This window comes from Mobula birostris, chromosome 22 (genome assembly GCF_030028105.1).
Source record: "Mobula birostris isolate sMobBir1 chromosome 22, sMobBir1.hap1, whole genome shotgun sequence".
In the NCBI taxonomy this organism is placed as follows: Eukaryota; Metazoa; Chordata; class Chondrichthyes; order Myliobatiformes; family Myliobatidae; genus Mobula; species Mobula birostris.
Genome location: NC_092391.1, coordinates 18196888 through 18213909, shown reverse-complemented (window position 1 = coordinate 18213909; position 17022 = coordinate 18196888). Strand labels below are relative to the sequence as shown.

The 17022-nt window shown below is 44.7% G+C and overlaps 1 protein-coding gene across 6 annotated transcripts in view; it reads right to left on the bottom strand.

The window, feature by feature from the left end:
* The window catches only part of LOC140186210 (hemicentin-1-like), a 449816-nt gene that overhangs the window by 125363 nt on the left and 307431 nt on the right, over nt 1–17022 (bottom strand). For all 6 annotated transcript variants that reach the window (XM_072240181.1, XM_072240182.1, XM_072240183.1 and 3 more), the window contains exons 65-70: nt 14593–14717; nt 12345–12528; nt 10596–10693; nt 7955–8230; nt 3308–3498; nt 1200–1281 (exon numbers count right to left, since the gene is read on the bottom strand). In XM_072240181.1, the coding sequence (XP_072096282.1) occupies nt 1200–1281; nt 3308–3498; nt 7955–8230; nt 10596–10693; nt 12345–12528; nt 14593–14717 (956 nt within the window). The remainder of the gene's footprint in view (nt 1–1199; nt 1282–3307; nt 3499–7954; nt 8231–10595; nt 10694–12344; nt 12529–14592; nt 14718–17022) is intronic.

Sequence of the window (17022 nt, the reverse complement as noted above, 5' to 3'; positions counted from 1 at the left end):
CTCCCAATGACGTGCACCTCAAATAGCCTCTGACAACCAAGTCCGGCTCCTGGCCTTCACGCGTGGCTTAGTTACTAAGCCCATCGGAGCTGTTTCTACTGACAGGAGAAGGGGCAAAGGCGGGTTACCGGTGCCTTAAATCCAGTCATTTCGGGTAGATACAGCTCGTCATCCATGATTGGCAGCTCATCTAGGAGAAGGAAAACTCTGATCTCAAACCTCCGCTGCCTTGTGGCTGTACCCACTCATGGGGAAGGCTTGGGGAGTAAATCCTGAGGAAGAATCTGGAGCTGGAGTGCAATGCTGACTGGCAACTCCTGCGATGCTTCGGGTAACAAACTGTATCGGTCTCTGCCGTTCCTTTGGGTTCATCAGATGTGTGGAGAGGGGAAGCCTGCTACATGGGCAACAGCTCACCCTCCATATCGTACTGTCCAGGCTCGCGTACCTAGACAGCTAGGACACAATATCCACTGTCGACTCCGACCAACGGAGCCCTCAGCTCAGCTCAACACATACTTGTGCACATGGCAATAAGCACAAGTTTGCCTTTGACTTCAAACTAATGATTTCAGAATATTTACAAACTGAGGAAATCAAATATTCCATGAGACACAATGGCTAAATAAACAGGAGGATCAGTTGAATAAGATAAAGGGGGGACAAGTTGTTTCATACTGCTGGACACTGATCAACAGAACACTCCTCTGTCATTGAGAACCAGGATGTTCATGTCCTGTTAGAAAGAAAGTTAGAAGCAAACTACTTCAGAATCAGAATTATTATCCCTGACATAGGTCAAGAAATTTGTTGTTTTGTCACAGCGGTACAGAGCAATACATAAAAAATTGCTATAAGTTATTAAAAATTGTGCAAAAATAGTGAGATCATGTTCATGGGGTTTAGAAACCTGCTGACAGAGGGGAAAAAGCTGCTCATATAAAATTAAGAAAAACACAGAGTTTCTAAAACATTGTATTTATATGTGCAGTATACAGAACTAGAATGATTTACTGATTCAGGAATTTAAGTTACGATGAATGCAGGGCTTTTGCTGAGAGTAATGTGGGACTGGGCTGTGATCCTGTCTGCAAGTGAGGTAACAGTGTCGGTGGAGGATTCGAGTGAAGAGATATGGAGATCATTTATCGGAAGAAAAAAAACCCACATGAAAGAATGTTTAAATTAAGTGACCTTACCACTTATCTTCACTAAATAGTGCTGCTGATCCTCCCCAGCAGGACTTGTCGCCACACACGTATAAAGACCGGCATCTTCTACCTATGGTAAACCACACCACAGATGTCAGTAATGTGGACTCAGTATTAAAAGAGGTGGATTAATTGTTTGAAGCTTCACATCACTTTACATTATTATTTTCTGCCTGGCCCTAACTAACTGCAAGCACTGGTTAACCCAGTTATTTTATCAGGCTGGATCGCCTAAAACAAAATGGAGCCAATGGGAGTCACTGTCCAGTTCTCTCTGTCCAAATGGAAACCATGCTGACATGCATGTGAGATCCATCGCAACCTACCTAACTGCAGAATCCTGTTGTAGTGCAGTATCTATAGTAAAGAGCACGGTAGAGTAGATGTTGAGATGTTTCCACTACCTGGAGAATCTCAAATGAGGGAACATAGTTGGAAGATTATGGGACAGTTACTTTAGATTGAGGTGCCTCGTAATTACTCAATGCAGAGGGCGGTGAATCCCTGGAATTATCTACCCCAGAGAGTGGAGGATATATTAATGGAGGCATTTAAAGAAGGAGACTGGGAATTGAGAGCAATGGGAACTGTCACAGAAGTGGAGATGAAACTTGAGGCAGATCAGCCTTGGTCACATGGACTGGTAGGGCGGGGGAAAGGAGCTGAATGAGCTGCTGTTGTATCCTCGTGATCTTCTGGAACTGTCACATTAGGAAGCACAACTGATCTCTAAGCAGCTCGGAGATTGATTGGGTCAGCTTCACAGAGGACATGAGTGCACCACCTCTCTCTTTTGTAAAGGCAGTTGAGATCCCATCTCTCCCATTTCTCCTTGCCTTCTAATTTCCTTGGACAACATTCCACTGATCAAAATAAAAGTAAAAAAAAAAGATCTAGTGCTTTCCCAGCATATATGACAAACAAACTCTTCTCAGGTTTCCAGTCAGATACAGGTATCAATTATAACCAATGTTTCGATAACTAATTCTACCATCTTCTTCAGGGATGATGCCTGGGAATGTCTAGTCTAAAAGTTTATTGCTCCGGTACAGAACACAAGCAGTTCTGCAGATGCTGGAATTCCAGAATAACACACACAAAATGCCAGAGGAACTCAGCAGGTCAGGCAGCTTCTACGGAAAGGAATAAAGAGTTGACATTTCAGGCCGAGTCCCTTCATCAGTCGTGAAACGTCAACTCTTTGTTCTTTTCCATAGGTGCTGCCTGACCTGATGAGCTCCTCTGGTATTTTGTGTGTGCTGCTATGGTACAGATCTCATTAGTCATATTATGCATGTTTTGCTGAAAGAGGTGGGGGTAGGGAAGCCCAGAATAAATAAACAACTGATTCAATAATTTTGCAAAGTCAATTGAAAACCTCCTCCAAATTGCTCTAGGTTATCCTGGTCTGTCTGGCTAGCGAGGCAGTAATCACTCCCTAGTTATTTGATAATCTAAAACAGCTTGGAAGGGTCACTTAACCCCAATGAGGGAAGCACAGAAAATCCCAGAAATACTCAGCTGACCAGTCCACATCTATGAAGAGCAAGCAAGAGCTAACATTTCTGGCTGACGGCTTATAAAACAGGGGGCAAAGAAAGGTAAAGAGTAGAGGAAATTAAATGACAAAGATGGTGCTGGTGTTAGACAAGGGGTGGGTCAAGAAGAGGTAGAAATACCCATGAGATAAGGTGTCATCTGTGGATAAACGGAAACAGAGAAAATATCTGAGGTCCAGAACCATTTTGTCAAAATGGTTTCCTCTCACTGAGGCCCCATTATGAGACTAATATTAACCACAGATTCATTTTCAGATTATGTTACAAGAACTGCATAGGTTATACAAACTCCTAATCCTGGTACGTTGATCTTTGTGGAAGTTGCATTTTCTACATGGCAAGTTATGGTGTACCAAGTTCAAAACACCATTTAGAGGCTAAGCAATGATATTGGGCTTATATTACCACACATCACTCCAGTTACAAAGCATAAGAGTCACCCAAAAGATGCCAATGGCTCATGAAGTGTTACTATCTAATGTGTTATAAACAAGTTAATGAAATAAGACTTAGTATATGGAAATAAGAACCATTGACCTGTACACTTGCTATTCTGAGGACCTTTCCATCACTTAGCACTAGGCCAAATCCACTGAGTGGTGCTCCATCCTTCAGCCATCTTATGTCAGGAAGAGGGATTCCTGTTGCCATGCACATCAGCTCCAGAGGATCATTTAAAACCACGGATACTTCCTGTGGCATTTCTGAGCGAGAAATGTGTGGAGGTTCTACAAAGAAAAAAAATATTACTGTGAGGTGGCAACACACAGATCCTGAACAGGAGAAATTCTGCAGATGCTGCAAACCCAACAGAACACACACAAAGTGCTGAGGGATCTCAGCAGGCCAGGCAGCATCTATGGAGATGAATAAACAGAAGGGTCTGAGCTCGAAACGTAGACTGTTTATTCATTTGCATAGATGCTGCCTGATCTGCTGAGTTTCCCCAGAATTTTGTGTGTGTTACACAGATCATGAGTGACCAAAGGTTACCCACCTCCAACTCTTAACTGCAACAGCAATATTTAATACCAAAATAAGCTGTGATAAGGCAACTTAACACTTGTCTTCTGGAAATTTAAGTTTAGAACATTGCTTGGTACACCTTTGTATACAAGAAGGGCCAGAGTTGTCTCTGCTTCCTGAGGAGACTGAGGTCCTTTGGAGTATGCAGGCCTCTCCTTCACATGTTCTACCAGTCTGTTGTCACCAGTACAATCTTCTATGCGGTGGTGTACTGGCGCAATGACATCAACACGGGTGATGCCAACAGGCTCAATAAACTGATTAGAAAGGCTGGCTCTGTTACAGAAGCTGGGCACACTGGAGGCTGTGGTAGAACAAAGGACCCTACAGAAAATCCTGGCAATTCTGGACATTGTTTCTCACCCTCTGCATTACCACCTTGGCTGAACAGAGGAGCACAATTAGTAACAGACTAAGACAACTGTACTGCTCCAAAGAGCGCTATATGAGGTCATTCTTACCCTCAGCTATTAGGCTCTATAATGAGTCAACCTATAGCCGGAGAAGTGATGACCCCTCCTGTTAAACTGTTTTCAACCTCTCTCTATGAGAGCCCTGTTCAAGCTCTGTTTACCACACCCTGCTATCGTGGATATCCTATGCCATACTACCATCGCTTCTTATCTGGGTACTATGAATATGCACACCTTACTGTATAATATTACGGTAATTCTTGCACTACTACCTTATCAGCGTGAACTTGTAAATCTTGTAATCTTTGACTTGTAAATCTTGTACATCTTATTTATCAGTTAACTTATTTTTTATTCTTTCTTACTTCTCATATTTGTATACCTGTGCACTTGTAATGCTACAGTGACTTCCTAAAGTAATTTTCTTTTGGGATCAATAAAGTACCTATTCATCTATCTTTATCCACAGCACATGTTGTTTCCTCAAAAAAGACTCCAATAAACTGGTTGAACATGATTTCTCCTCCACAAAAACACTATTGTCCTGGCTGATTACTTTGGCTTTTCAAAGAGCCCTGTCACATTGTCTTCCAACATGGGTGATATTTTCCCCACGACAGATGTTAAGCTACCTGTCCTGTGGTTTCCTTCTTTCTGTCACTGTCTCCTTTTGAATCAGGGAATTACTTTTGCAACTTTCAAATCAAATAAGATCCCATTGGAGATGAGGGAATTTTTCAAAATGAATACCAGTGTATCAACTATTCCATTGAGACTCAAGGATGAAGCCCTTCAGGCTCCAATGTGCTTGGGACTGTTCTCAGCTACTGATTGCAACCATTCTTGAACTTCCTCCTTCCTGTTTTGGTCCAATATAAAGAGAGGAGTACAGCTTCAGAATCATCTAGAGGGCGACGCAGTAGTGTAAACGACGCATAGTTAATTCAGAAACAAAGGTTCTGAACTTAAAGAAGGGTAACTTTGAAGGTATGAGACATGAATTAGCTAAGATAGACTGGCAAATGACACTTAAAGGGTTGACGGTGGATATGCAATGGCAAGCATTTAAAGATTGCATGGATGAACTACAACAATTGTTCATCCCAGTTTGGCAAAAGAATAAATCAAGGAGGGTAGTGCACCTGTGGCTGACAAGGGAAATTAGGGATAGTATCAATTCCAAAGAAGAAGCATACAAATTAGCCAGAAAAAGTGGCTCACCTGAGGACTGGGAGAAATTCAGAGTCCAGCAGAGGAGGACATAGGGCTTAACTAGGAAGGGGAAAAAAGATTATGAGAGAAAACTGGCAGGGAACATAAAAACTGACTGTAAAAGCTTTTATAGATATGTGAAAAGAAAAAGATTGGTTAAGACAAATGTAGGTCCCCTACAGACAGAAACAGGTGAATTGGTTATGGGGAGCAAGGACATGGCAGACCAATTGAATAACTACTTTGAGCTTCACTAAGGAGGACATAAATAATCTTCCGGAAATAGTAGGGGACAGAGGGTCCAGTGAGATGGAGGAACTGAGGGAAATACATGTTAGTAGGGAAGTGGTGTTAGGTAAATTGAAGGGATTAAAGGCAGATAAATCCCCAGGACCAGATGGTCTGCATCCCAGAGTGCTTAAGGAAGTAGCCCAAGAAATAGTGGATGCATTAGTGATAATTTTTCAAAACTCTTTAGATTCTGGACTAGTTCCTGAGGATTGGAGGGTGGCTAATGTAACCCCACTTTTTAAAAAAGGAGGGAGAGAGAAACCGGGGAATTATAGACCGGTTAGCCTAACGTCGGTGGTGGGGAAAATGCTAGAGTCAGTTATCAAAGATGTGATAACAGCACATTTGGAAAGCGGTGAAATCATCGGACAAAGTCAGCATGGATTTGTGAAAGGAAAATCATGTCTGACGAATCTCATAGAATTTTTTAAGGATGTAACTAGTAGGGTGGATAGAGGAGAACCAGTGAATGTGGTATATTTGGATTTTCAAAAGGCTTTTGACAAGGTCCCACACAGGAGATTAGTGTGCAAACTTAAAGCACACGGTATTGGGGGTATGGTATTGATGTGGATAGAGAATTGGTTGGCAGACAGGAAGCAAAGAGTGGGAATAAATGGGACCTTTTCAGAATGGCAGGCAGTGACTAGTGGGATACCTCAAGGCTCAGTGCTGGGACCCCAGTTGTTTACAATATATATTAATGACTTGGATGAGGGAATTAAATGCAGCATCTCCAAGTTTGCGGATGACAAGAAGCTGGGCGGCAGTGTTAGCTGTGAGGAAGATGCTAAGAGGATGCAGGGTGACTTGGATAGGTTAGGTGAGTGGGCAAATTCATGGCAGATGCAATTTAATGTGGATAAATGTGAGGTTATCCACTTTGGTGGCAAAAACAGGAAAACAGATTATTATCTGAATGGTGGCCGATTAGGAAAAGGGGAGGTGCAACCAGACCTGGGTGTCATTATACACCAGTTATTGAAATTGGGCATGCAGGTACAGTAGGCGGTGAGAAAGGCGAATGGTATGCTGGCATTCATAGCAAGAGGATTCGAGTACAGGAGCAGGGAGGTACTACTGCAGTTGTATAAGGCCTTGGTGAGACCACACCTGGAGTACTGTGTGCAGTTTTGGTCCCCGAATCTGAGGAAAGACATCCTTGCCATAGAGGGAGTACAAAGAAGGTTCACCAGATTGTTTCCTGGGATGGCAGGACTTTCATATGATGAAGACTGGATCAACTAGGCTTATACTCGTTGGAATTTAGAAGATTGAGGGGGGATCTTATTGAAACGTATAAAATCCTAAAGGGATTGGACAGGCTAGATGCAGGAAGATTGTTCCCGATGTTGGGGAAGTCCAGAACAAGGGGTCACAGTTTGAGGATAAAGGGGAAGCCTTTTAGGATAGAGATTAGGAAAAACTTCTTCACACAGAGAGTGGTGAAGCTGTGGAATTCTCTGCCACAGGAAACAGTTGAGGCCAGTTCATTGGCTATATTTAAGAGGGAGTTAGATATGGCCCTTGTGGCTAAAGGGATCAGCGGGTATGGAGGGAAGGCTGCTACAGGGTTCTGAGTTGGATGATCAGCCATGATCATACTGAATGGCGGTGCAGGCTCAAAGGGCTGAATGGCCTACTCCTGCACCTATTTTTCTATGTAACGCGCAGCGCTGTAGTGTAGCGATTAGTGTAATACATTGCAGCACCAGTGACCCAAGCTCAATTCCTATCGCAGTCTGTAAGGAGTTTGAATATTCTCCTTGTGACCATTTTTGTCTCCTCTGGGTGTTCCGGTTGCTTTCCCACATTCCAAAGGCGTATGGGTTGGGGTGAGTAAGTTGTGGGCAGGTTATGTTGGCGTCAGAAACGTGGTGTCACTTGCCACCCCAGCACAGCCTTGGACTGTGTTCAGAAATACAAGAGACAATTCTGAACAACACACACAAAGTGCTGGTGGAACTCAGCAGGTCAGGCAGCAGCTATGGGGAGGAATAAACTGAGAACGTTTCAGCCAAGCCTGAAGCATTGACCGTTTATTCCTTTCCATAGATGTTCCCTGACCTGCCCAGTTCCTCCAGCTTTTTGCCTGTATTGCTCGGACTGTGTTGGTTGTTGATGCAAAGATGACACGGTTCACTGAATGTTTCGATGTGCGTTTGACAAATGAAGCCTTTATGTCTGCTCTTCCCCTTTGAAACTGCACCCATTCACAAATCCAGGCATGCGCATCACTCACCCATGACCACCAAGTTGAAGAGTTTGGTAGCCTCGCCTGCCTCATTCACAACAATGCAGGAATACCAGCCAGAGTCATTCAGACTGACGGAGGGCAGCTCAAGCCTCATCTGGTGACTCTCAGTAACCAGGTCATTCAGCGCCAGCAGTTCACCATCCTTCAGCCACGAGAAGCTTGGGGGTGGGATCCCACTGGCTTCGCAGGTGAGACTAACAGACGTCCCACGGATGGCCAGTACTTCTTCCACGTCACCGGAATTTTCAACTCTTGGAGGAACTTCGTTCGGAGGGAGGGGGTTGTTGGGAAAAGGAAGAGAAAACAGTGTCACTTAAATCCGTAACAAAGCTCAAAGTTCAAAGTAATTTTATTATCAAAGTACATACTGTATATGTCACCATATACAACCCCGAGATTCTTTATCTTGTGGGCAGACTCAATAAATCCAACAAGCAAAATAGAATCAACGAAAGAATGCACCAGCAGGGCGAACCGCCAGCGTGCTAAAGCCAACAAACTGTGCAAGTGCAAAAAGGAAGAAAAAATCATAAAAAAGAAGCAACAAATATTGAGAGCTGGTGGTGGACCTGAGGAGAGCTAAGGCACCGGCGACCCCTGTTTCCATCCAAGGGTTCAGTGTGGACATGGTGGAGGATTACAAATACCTGGGGATATGAATTGACAATAAACTGGACTGGTCAAAGAACACTGAGGCTGTCTACAAGAAGGGTCAGAGCCGTCTCTATTTCCTGAGGAGACTGAGGTCCTTTACCATCTGTTGGATGATGCTGAGGATGTTCTACGGGTCTGTGGTGGCCAGTGCTATCATGTTTGCTGTTGCGTGCTGGGGCAGCAGGCTGAGGGTAGCAGACACCAACAGAATCAACAAACTCATTCGTAAGGCCAGTGATGTTGTGGGGATGGAACTGGACTCTCTGACGGTGGTGTCTGAAAAGAGGATGCTGTCCAAGTTGCATGCTATCTTGGACAATGTCTCGCATCCACTACATAATGTACTGGTTGGGCACAGGAGTACATTCAGCCAGAGACTCATTCCACCGAGATGCAGCACAGAGCGTCATAGGAAGTCATTCCTGCCTGTGGCCATCAAACTTTACAACTCCTTCCTTGGAGGGTCAGACATCCTGAGCCAATAGGCTGGTTCTGGACTTATTTCCATCTGGCATAATTTACATACTATTATTTAATTATTTATGGTTTTATATTGCTATATTTATACTCTATTGGTTGGTGCAACTGTAACGAAACCCAATTTCCCTCAGGAACAATAAAGTATGTCTATCTATCTATCTAGAACACGAGATGAAGTGTCCTTGAAAGTGAGTCCCTAGGTTGTGGGTACAGAACATCACAGGTAAAACCCTCCCTAACACTTGCATGGCCCGCTGCCACAAGAAGGCAGCATCCATCACCAAGGACCCCCACCATCCAGGTCATGCCCGGCTCTCGCTACTACCTTCGAACAGGAGGTACGAAAGCCTTAGGATCCACACACCAGGTTCTGTAACAGTTGCTACCCTACGGCCATCAGGCTCCTGAATTGGCATGGGTAACTTCACTCACCCCATCTCTGAGCTTTTTTACAACCTCTACAGATTCACTTTCAAGGAGGAGGAGAAGATGGCGGCGTGACGTAGCTTGCGCGGCCACTCCGGTGAATGATATCTGTAATCTGTCAAGTAGGGTGCCGTGCACAATTCTGATTTGATGGAGACAGACGTGAGAGAACGGAGGAACATCTGGAGAAACTTCTGAGATGCCTGTTTCGCTGCTGCTGTTACTGTGTGATCCTGAATCTCCGGAGGGGAAGGTCCCGAATCCTCGGCTTTGCTTGTTGCTCGGAGGCTGGGATGGGGTTGAAGCGCTCGGCAGAGATGGTGCTTGGTGCTCGGTGTCGAAGGGCTGGTCAGAGGCTCAAAGTTTTCGGATGGACTCAGATTCGGCTGGGGTCAGGTGCTTCCAATGCTTCAACAGTTGTCAGTGCCTGGAGGTTTATGGCAGAGAGAGTTTCTCCCTCCTGCTGCCTGCTATCGGGGACTATCCGGAGTCGATCAGAACTTTGAGACTTTTTTTTACCGTTCCCATGGTCTGTTCTTTATCAAATTATGGTATTGCTTTGCATGGCTGTAACTATATGTTATAGTTATGTGGTCTTGTCAGTGTTAGTCTTTGGTTTGTCCTGTTTTTTTTGTGATATCGCTCCAGAGGAACATTATATCATTTCTTAATGCATGCATGCATTTCTAAATGACAATAAACGAGGACTGAGTGTCCTCATCATCTAATCTAATCTAATCTTTACAACTCATGTTCTCAGTATTTGTTTTATTTGCACAGTTTGTCATCTTTTGCACATAGGTTGTTTGTCAGTCTTTGTTTATGTACACTTTTTTGTAAATTCTATTGCATTTCTTTATTTTCCTGTGAATGCCTGCAAGAATGTGGATCTCAAGGTTGCCTATGGTAACGTATACATACTTTGATAATAAATCTTACTTTGACCTTGAACTGGCAGAAATAAAAAGGGGAGAGTCAAACACACTGAAGTATAAGAATGTCAGTAAATAAATTATGGGAGTGAGGTGGCCTTCACACTTTTTTTCAAAGGCAAAGACTTATGTACCTTGAACACGCAGGTGATAATGATGCTCCGTCACACCTGCCTGGCTCACAGCGACACACGTGTAGCTTCCTGTGTCAGAAACCTGTACCTTGGCAATCCTAGACAGAAGAGAAACAAGAAGCAGTGTCCGACACCAGAGTAGATTACTACTGATGTAGAAGATCTGGAACAATAATAGAAACTGCAGGAAATAACGTGTTTCTGTTGAAAGTTCATCCACCTCAGAGATGAAAAGAATTGGCACTGTGCACTGATAAGAAACTCGCTGCAGATTTACTTGCAAAACAACACAGCAGTTCACCCTATTTAACCTGAGACTGTCACAGAGAGCACTGGCAACGACTGAACCCAGGTGCAGAGGGACGACAGACTTCCATGTAGAGATGGAACATGAGTTTATACATGGGAACTCCAACAGAACATCTGTGGCATGACCGAGCCATGCCGTGAGACGAATCATTCTTAACACAAGGACCCTGCGATCAGTGCTAATTGGGAGTCCACTTTAAGTAATTATAGAACGTGGAAAACCCGTGCCAGTCCAAGTAAACTTGACAAGGTTAAGCAGAAAGCATAAGGGATCTTAACGACTTCAGTTAAGACATTTAATAAATGGAGGTGCTCAAGGAACATCGGAGCCCAACTCTCTGCAGATCATTGTAGAAGCCCGCAGGGCTCATGACAAAGCCTTTCACAGATGCTGCCTGACCTGCTGTACATTTCTTGCATTTTCTACCCTAAATTAACAGTATCTTATACTTCAAATGTAGGATAAAGTTCCTGCCCATTTCTTTTGCTGGCATTTTTCAGAGCCTGCTTTCCATTGTGGCACTAAACAGCAACTCCTTTGCTTCCATCTTCAAAAACTGCTCCATTTCCATCTTTAATATCTCTATTTTTCCCATTCACTGTTTTTTTGAAGACCCTGACCTGGAGTTACATGCTGACTTTGGTTCTTTGCGGGAATGGGACCCGCTCTCGGGGTTTCACGACTGGCCATTATCTGACATGCCAAGGGCACTGCCTAAGAGCTCAGCTCGCCTTTGGAGGCCTGGGACCTCGGGGCTCTGGAGACGGGCAGATCGAAGGTCGGTGTCCCAACAGACCAGTGTGTCGTGGGACTCGGAAGATCTCTGGCTGTGTGCCCAGAGACCTGAGATCTTTGGGCACAGAGCTCGGAAAAAGCGATGCAATGGACTTTTAACATTGTAAAGTAGCTAGTTGTTTGTTATGTCTCCCCTCTCGCTGTGAAACGGAGATACCTCTTTCTCCCTTATTAGGGAGAGAGGAGCCTGTGGTATGTCGAATACCAGGTGAACGAGTAGTCTTTGGAGTACTGCAAGTCTGTGTCTTTGCTTTGCTGCACACTTGAGTGCTCAGTGGCGGGTGCCGATGCTCTTTTTCTGCTGGTGGGGGGGAGGGAGGATTGTTGCTTGCTGCTGCTTACGCGCGGGAGGGAGGGGAGCTGGGGTACTTTGGGGTTCTAACATTTAACTGTCATTCATTCTTTGGGGCACTCTGTTTTCGTGAATGGTTGCGAAGAAAATGCATTTCAGGACGTATATTGTATATATTTCTCTGACATTAAATGTACCTATGAAACCATTATCATGAATGAACAGAAAAGACTTTGTGGGAGATGATGCTTCTCTGGCCATGAGAGGACGGTGAGTAAAATGGCAGATAGAAAAGCACAGGGATGAACATTGGGGAGCCTGGGTTTTTCAGCCACGTCACCAGCGCTTTTACCTCAGGATCTGGCCAGCTGACTGCAGCCTCACGTGGGACGAGATTGGCAGGGGCAGGCCATCCTTCAACCAGCTGAGCTGTGGGGGTGGGACGCCGGCGGCGCGGCATTCCAGCATAACGGCTGTGTTCGGCGCCGCTGTGAGGATCTCGGGAAGGCTGGAGATTCCGCTGATGTTTGGAGGCACTGCAGGGGGGAGAAGGAAGCAAATGCACTCTCAGACTCAGGGAGGAACACCATGGAACCCACAAAAGCAACCGTTGTCGTTTAGTCTGCACTTCAGAGTCTCAGTTGGACTCATGGTTCCCAGCACAGGTGCACGATCACACCAGCAGGGAGGAAGTGCAGGTCTGAATTAAACTTCAGGAAATGTATCCCTTCCTGCTGGTCTCCAGACTTCCTGTTTTCAATTGATGCTATCGTAAAGAGAGGAGGCTGTGTGAAGGAAAAGTGAGTTGCTTTAGCCGTGTGAGGGCGGGTGGGCTGGGACTGGGGGACGGGACTTTGGGACCTCACCGGCTGATGGCTGCTCCTCTCCAGTTTCTGAAATAAAGTTCCGTCCGCTGCCTGAAGAAATCTCTACTGACCGGGAAGCAAGTCTTTCCCGTGGACTGGCCGTGCCATGCGAGTTCCATTCAACCATCGGACAGAATTCCCTCTGCACCAGCATACTGATTCTGGCTACTATTTAAAAACTTGATAACCCTAACGGTAGAAAAATGGAGGGCTATTTGGAAGGGTCAGGTTGAACTGATCTTAAGAGTAGTTTAAAAGGTCGGAACACCTCGGTGGGCTGAAGGGCCTGAATTGTGCTATAATATTCTGTGTTCCTAAGCCCCATTCCCTCATCAAAAAGAAAAGTAAACTCGATGGTAAAAGAAAAGGAAGGAATCACAAGCTTGGGAAATACCAAAGGCCTTCACTGCCAATAAAGTACTTGGGATATATTCATTGTTTTAATAAATAAATTCAGCTTTTAGATAGTAACCAATTGAATGCAAGAAGCCTTCTGTGGTCTGGAGATGAGCACGAAGGGATACACTTCCCCAAGTTTTAATTCAAACATGCACGCCCACAAGCATTCAAGTTCTGATCTATTTATTGACCAAGAGTAAAGGTTGATTTATACTTGTGTGTCAAGCTTGCACCGTAGCCTACGCAAGTGGGCAACGCCGTTGTAAGCATTTATACCTGTGCGTCGGTGTGTCTGCCTCGCTCTGCAATTCGCGCACATCACGCACACGCGCAAACCTGCCCGCGCAAGGCTTCATGGTCATGGTAATCTTTCTCGGGGTAAACAAGTTTAAAGCGAGCGTCTTTTTTCGTAAAAGCGAATTGTGTCCTCCATAATTTCGGAGGTCTGTAAAGCTTTATGGAAAGCATTGCAGCCAGAGTTCCTTCCCTGCCCTTCAGTCGCCCAAAAGGAAGCTACTGCAGCGTAGGAGGAAATGTGATGCTACCAAGTGGACCAATCACAGTTGTTGCGGTCTGTGTTGCTGCGATGCGTAGTTACATTTTGGGAGAGGTGCGCGTCAGGCTACGGCGTAGGGATCCACGTAGGCACTGCATAGGGTTCACGGCTACGCCGTACCTACAGTGTAGATTTGACGCAGAAGTATAAATCAGCCCTAACAGACACACAAAATGCTGGAGGAAGTCAGCAGACCAGGCAGTATCTATGGAAAGGAATAAAGAATCGACGTTTCAAGCCAAGACCCACCTTAAGGAGCGTCTCGGCCCGAATCTTTCCATAGATGCTGTCTGAGCTGCTGAGTCCCACCAGCATTTTGTGTGTGTTGCTCTGGATTTCCAGCATCTGCAGAATCTCTTGTGTTTTACTCTTTGTTGACATATCTTTCGGACAGTATGAGCCCTTCTGAAAGGCTGGCTGAATAGACAGTAGTTCACTGTATGGGTGGAGAGAAGGATCACTTCCTGGCGCCAATATCCTGTACAATCGGTTTCTAAGCCTGCAGTGTTTACATTTCAGTTTCCCTGGTGACGTGGGGGCTGATTCCAGGTTTAGAAACCTTCAGTTACACTGATACTACATGAATAATGCAAATGGTGTGGATAAATTATCGATGTAAGTGATTAATCTGAAATGAAAAACCTGGCCCTGAAGTAAGGAGAATGGAATGCTGGCAAAGCCCAATGACTTAGCAATGGTTCCTTTCTACTTCTAAGGGACCTTGGGAGAACAGGTTGAGTTACCAATTTTCAGGCATTTGAATGTGACTTTTCGCTTACCAAGCACCTTGAGTATGAACAATTTTGTCTCCTCGCCGGCAGGGTTCTGAGCCACACAAGTGTATCTTCCTGCATCTGAGGCTGAAACGCCCTTTATTGCTAAGGAGCTTCCATCCGAAGTCGACCTGCAGGGAACGAGAACCCGGATACCAGATAACATCGGAGAACCACGGTGAACTCTCAGGTCAGCCGGAAAGGTCATTGGCTGCAGTCTCCCAGCACTGCAGACCTTGTCTGAGTCCAGGACAAAGATGGGTGGGCGGTGGGAGAGTCATTGCAGACACTCCCCACCCAGCGAACTTCTGGAAAGTGTTACAGGGCTTTGAAACAAAAACTTCACGTCAACTTAAAGGTTGCATCTCCCAGGCAGTCATTCTGATCAACCACTCTACACCCACTTCTATCTATTACCTGAGTCAGTGCACTGCACTGTAAACACTTGACACCACATTTTATAATGCAACACACATTGTAAGTACATGATATTTATCTATTTATGCACATTTTATTCCATTTCTATACTTTACCCTCTACCTTTATTTTTATATAATTTTTTATTCTTTGTAATTGTAGAATGCTGTTTTTTGGTACATGTGCCAACACACCACAGCAAATCCGAAGTTCAAAGTTCATTTATTATCACAGTATGTATACCATATACAACCTCGAGATTCATCTTCTTGCAGGCAGCCACAAAACAAGGAAACACAAAAGAGTCAACTGAAAAAAGATTCACACAACACCCAATGTGTGAAAAAAAGAACAAATCGTGCAAACAATCAAAGAAGTATACAAATAACACAACAGAACATTAGATTAGATTATTAGATTATGAGGACACGCAGTCCTCTTTTATTGTCGTTATAGTAATGCATGCATTAAGAAATGATACAATATTCCTCCGGTGTGATATCACAAAAACACAGGACAGACCAAGACTGAAAAACTAACAAAACCACATAATTATAACATATAGTTACAACAGTGCAACAATACCATAACTTGATGAAGAACAGGCCATGGCACAGTAAAAAAGGTTCAAAGTTTCTCGAAAGTCCCACATCTCACGCAGACGGGAGAAGGAAGAAAACGCTCCTGCCATGCCCGACCACAGTCCAACTCTGGGTCGTACAAAAACTTCGAGCTCTGATCAGCCCTCCAACACCGAGTACTGAGCACCATCTGTATCTGAACGCTTCGACCTCAGCTTTGGTTGCCAGCAGCAGGCAAAGTCGGGGATTTTGGGCCTTCCCTCTGGAGATTCTCAATCGCACAGTAACAACAGCAGCGAACCAGGCATTTCAGAAATTTCTCCAGATGTTCCTCTGCTTCTCATGTCTGTCTTCATCAAATCAGAATTGTCCACGGCCCCTATTTAACAGATACGATATCATTTCACCAGAGAGCTGCGCGTGCTGCATCATGCTGCCATCTTCTCCTCCCGCCTCATGGAAAGAACCATGGAGTTTCCGAAAGTGAGCCCACAGCCACGGGGCCAGTTTAGCTCTCTGGCAAGAGTATCTTGGAGCAGTTCATCCTTCACCCTCGGGCTTGATGCCTTGATTTTTTCATCTGGTTTGGTGCTTAAATCGGCTAAACATCAGTTTGCTTTCCACTCTCAGGCCTGGGCCTGGGCCCCGGTGCTTCAATCTGGCCCGCAGTTTCCATCTGACTCCAAGTCCCCTCCATCAATAGCCGCTGCGGCTGTACCTGCATTCTCGAGAGTCCAGTTTACTGAATCCTTCAGGATACTGCAGAAATGCCAGCTTGTACAAATGGTTCAAAAGCACAACTCCCAAAGGAAAATTACAGTCTGTGGATTGCTGTGATCGCAGTCCAGAAAATGTATAATTAATAGAATAGTTAGTAGTTTTGTTTGCTGCCCACAAAATGTCACTGTATCTCACCAGCACCATCTTGCACATTCTTTAGAATCTCTCTTTAGGATATTTCAGTAGGAGTTTGAGAGGTTTGGTATATCACCTAAAACATTCACAAATTTCTACAGATCTACCATGGAGAGCATTCTAACTGGCTTCATCACCATCTGGTATGGGGGAAGCTATTGAAGAGGATCGAAATAAGCTGCAGAGAGTTGTAAACTGAGCTCTGTCATGGGCACTAGGGGACATCTTCAAGGAGCGATGCCTCAGAAAGGTGGTGTCCATCATTAAGGACCCCCATCACCCAGGCCATGCCTTGTTCTCATTCTATCATCAGGAAGGAGGTTCAGAAGCCTGAAGGCACACACTCAACAATGCAGGAACAATTTCTTCCCCTCTGCCATCTGATTTCTTAATAGATATTGAATTGAATTGAAGTGAATAGATATTGAATTGAATTGAATGATCTTTATTGTCATTATAGGTGCAATGAAACTCTGTTTGGCTTCCTCTCAGGCAATTAAATAAAGCGGTAGATAAAAACAAG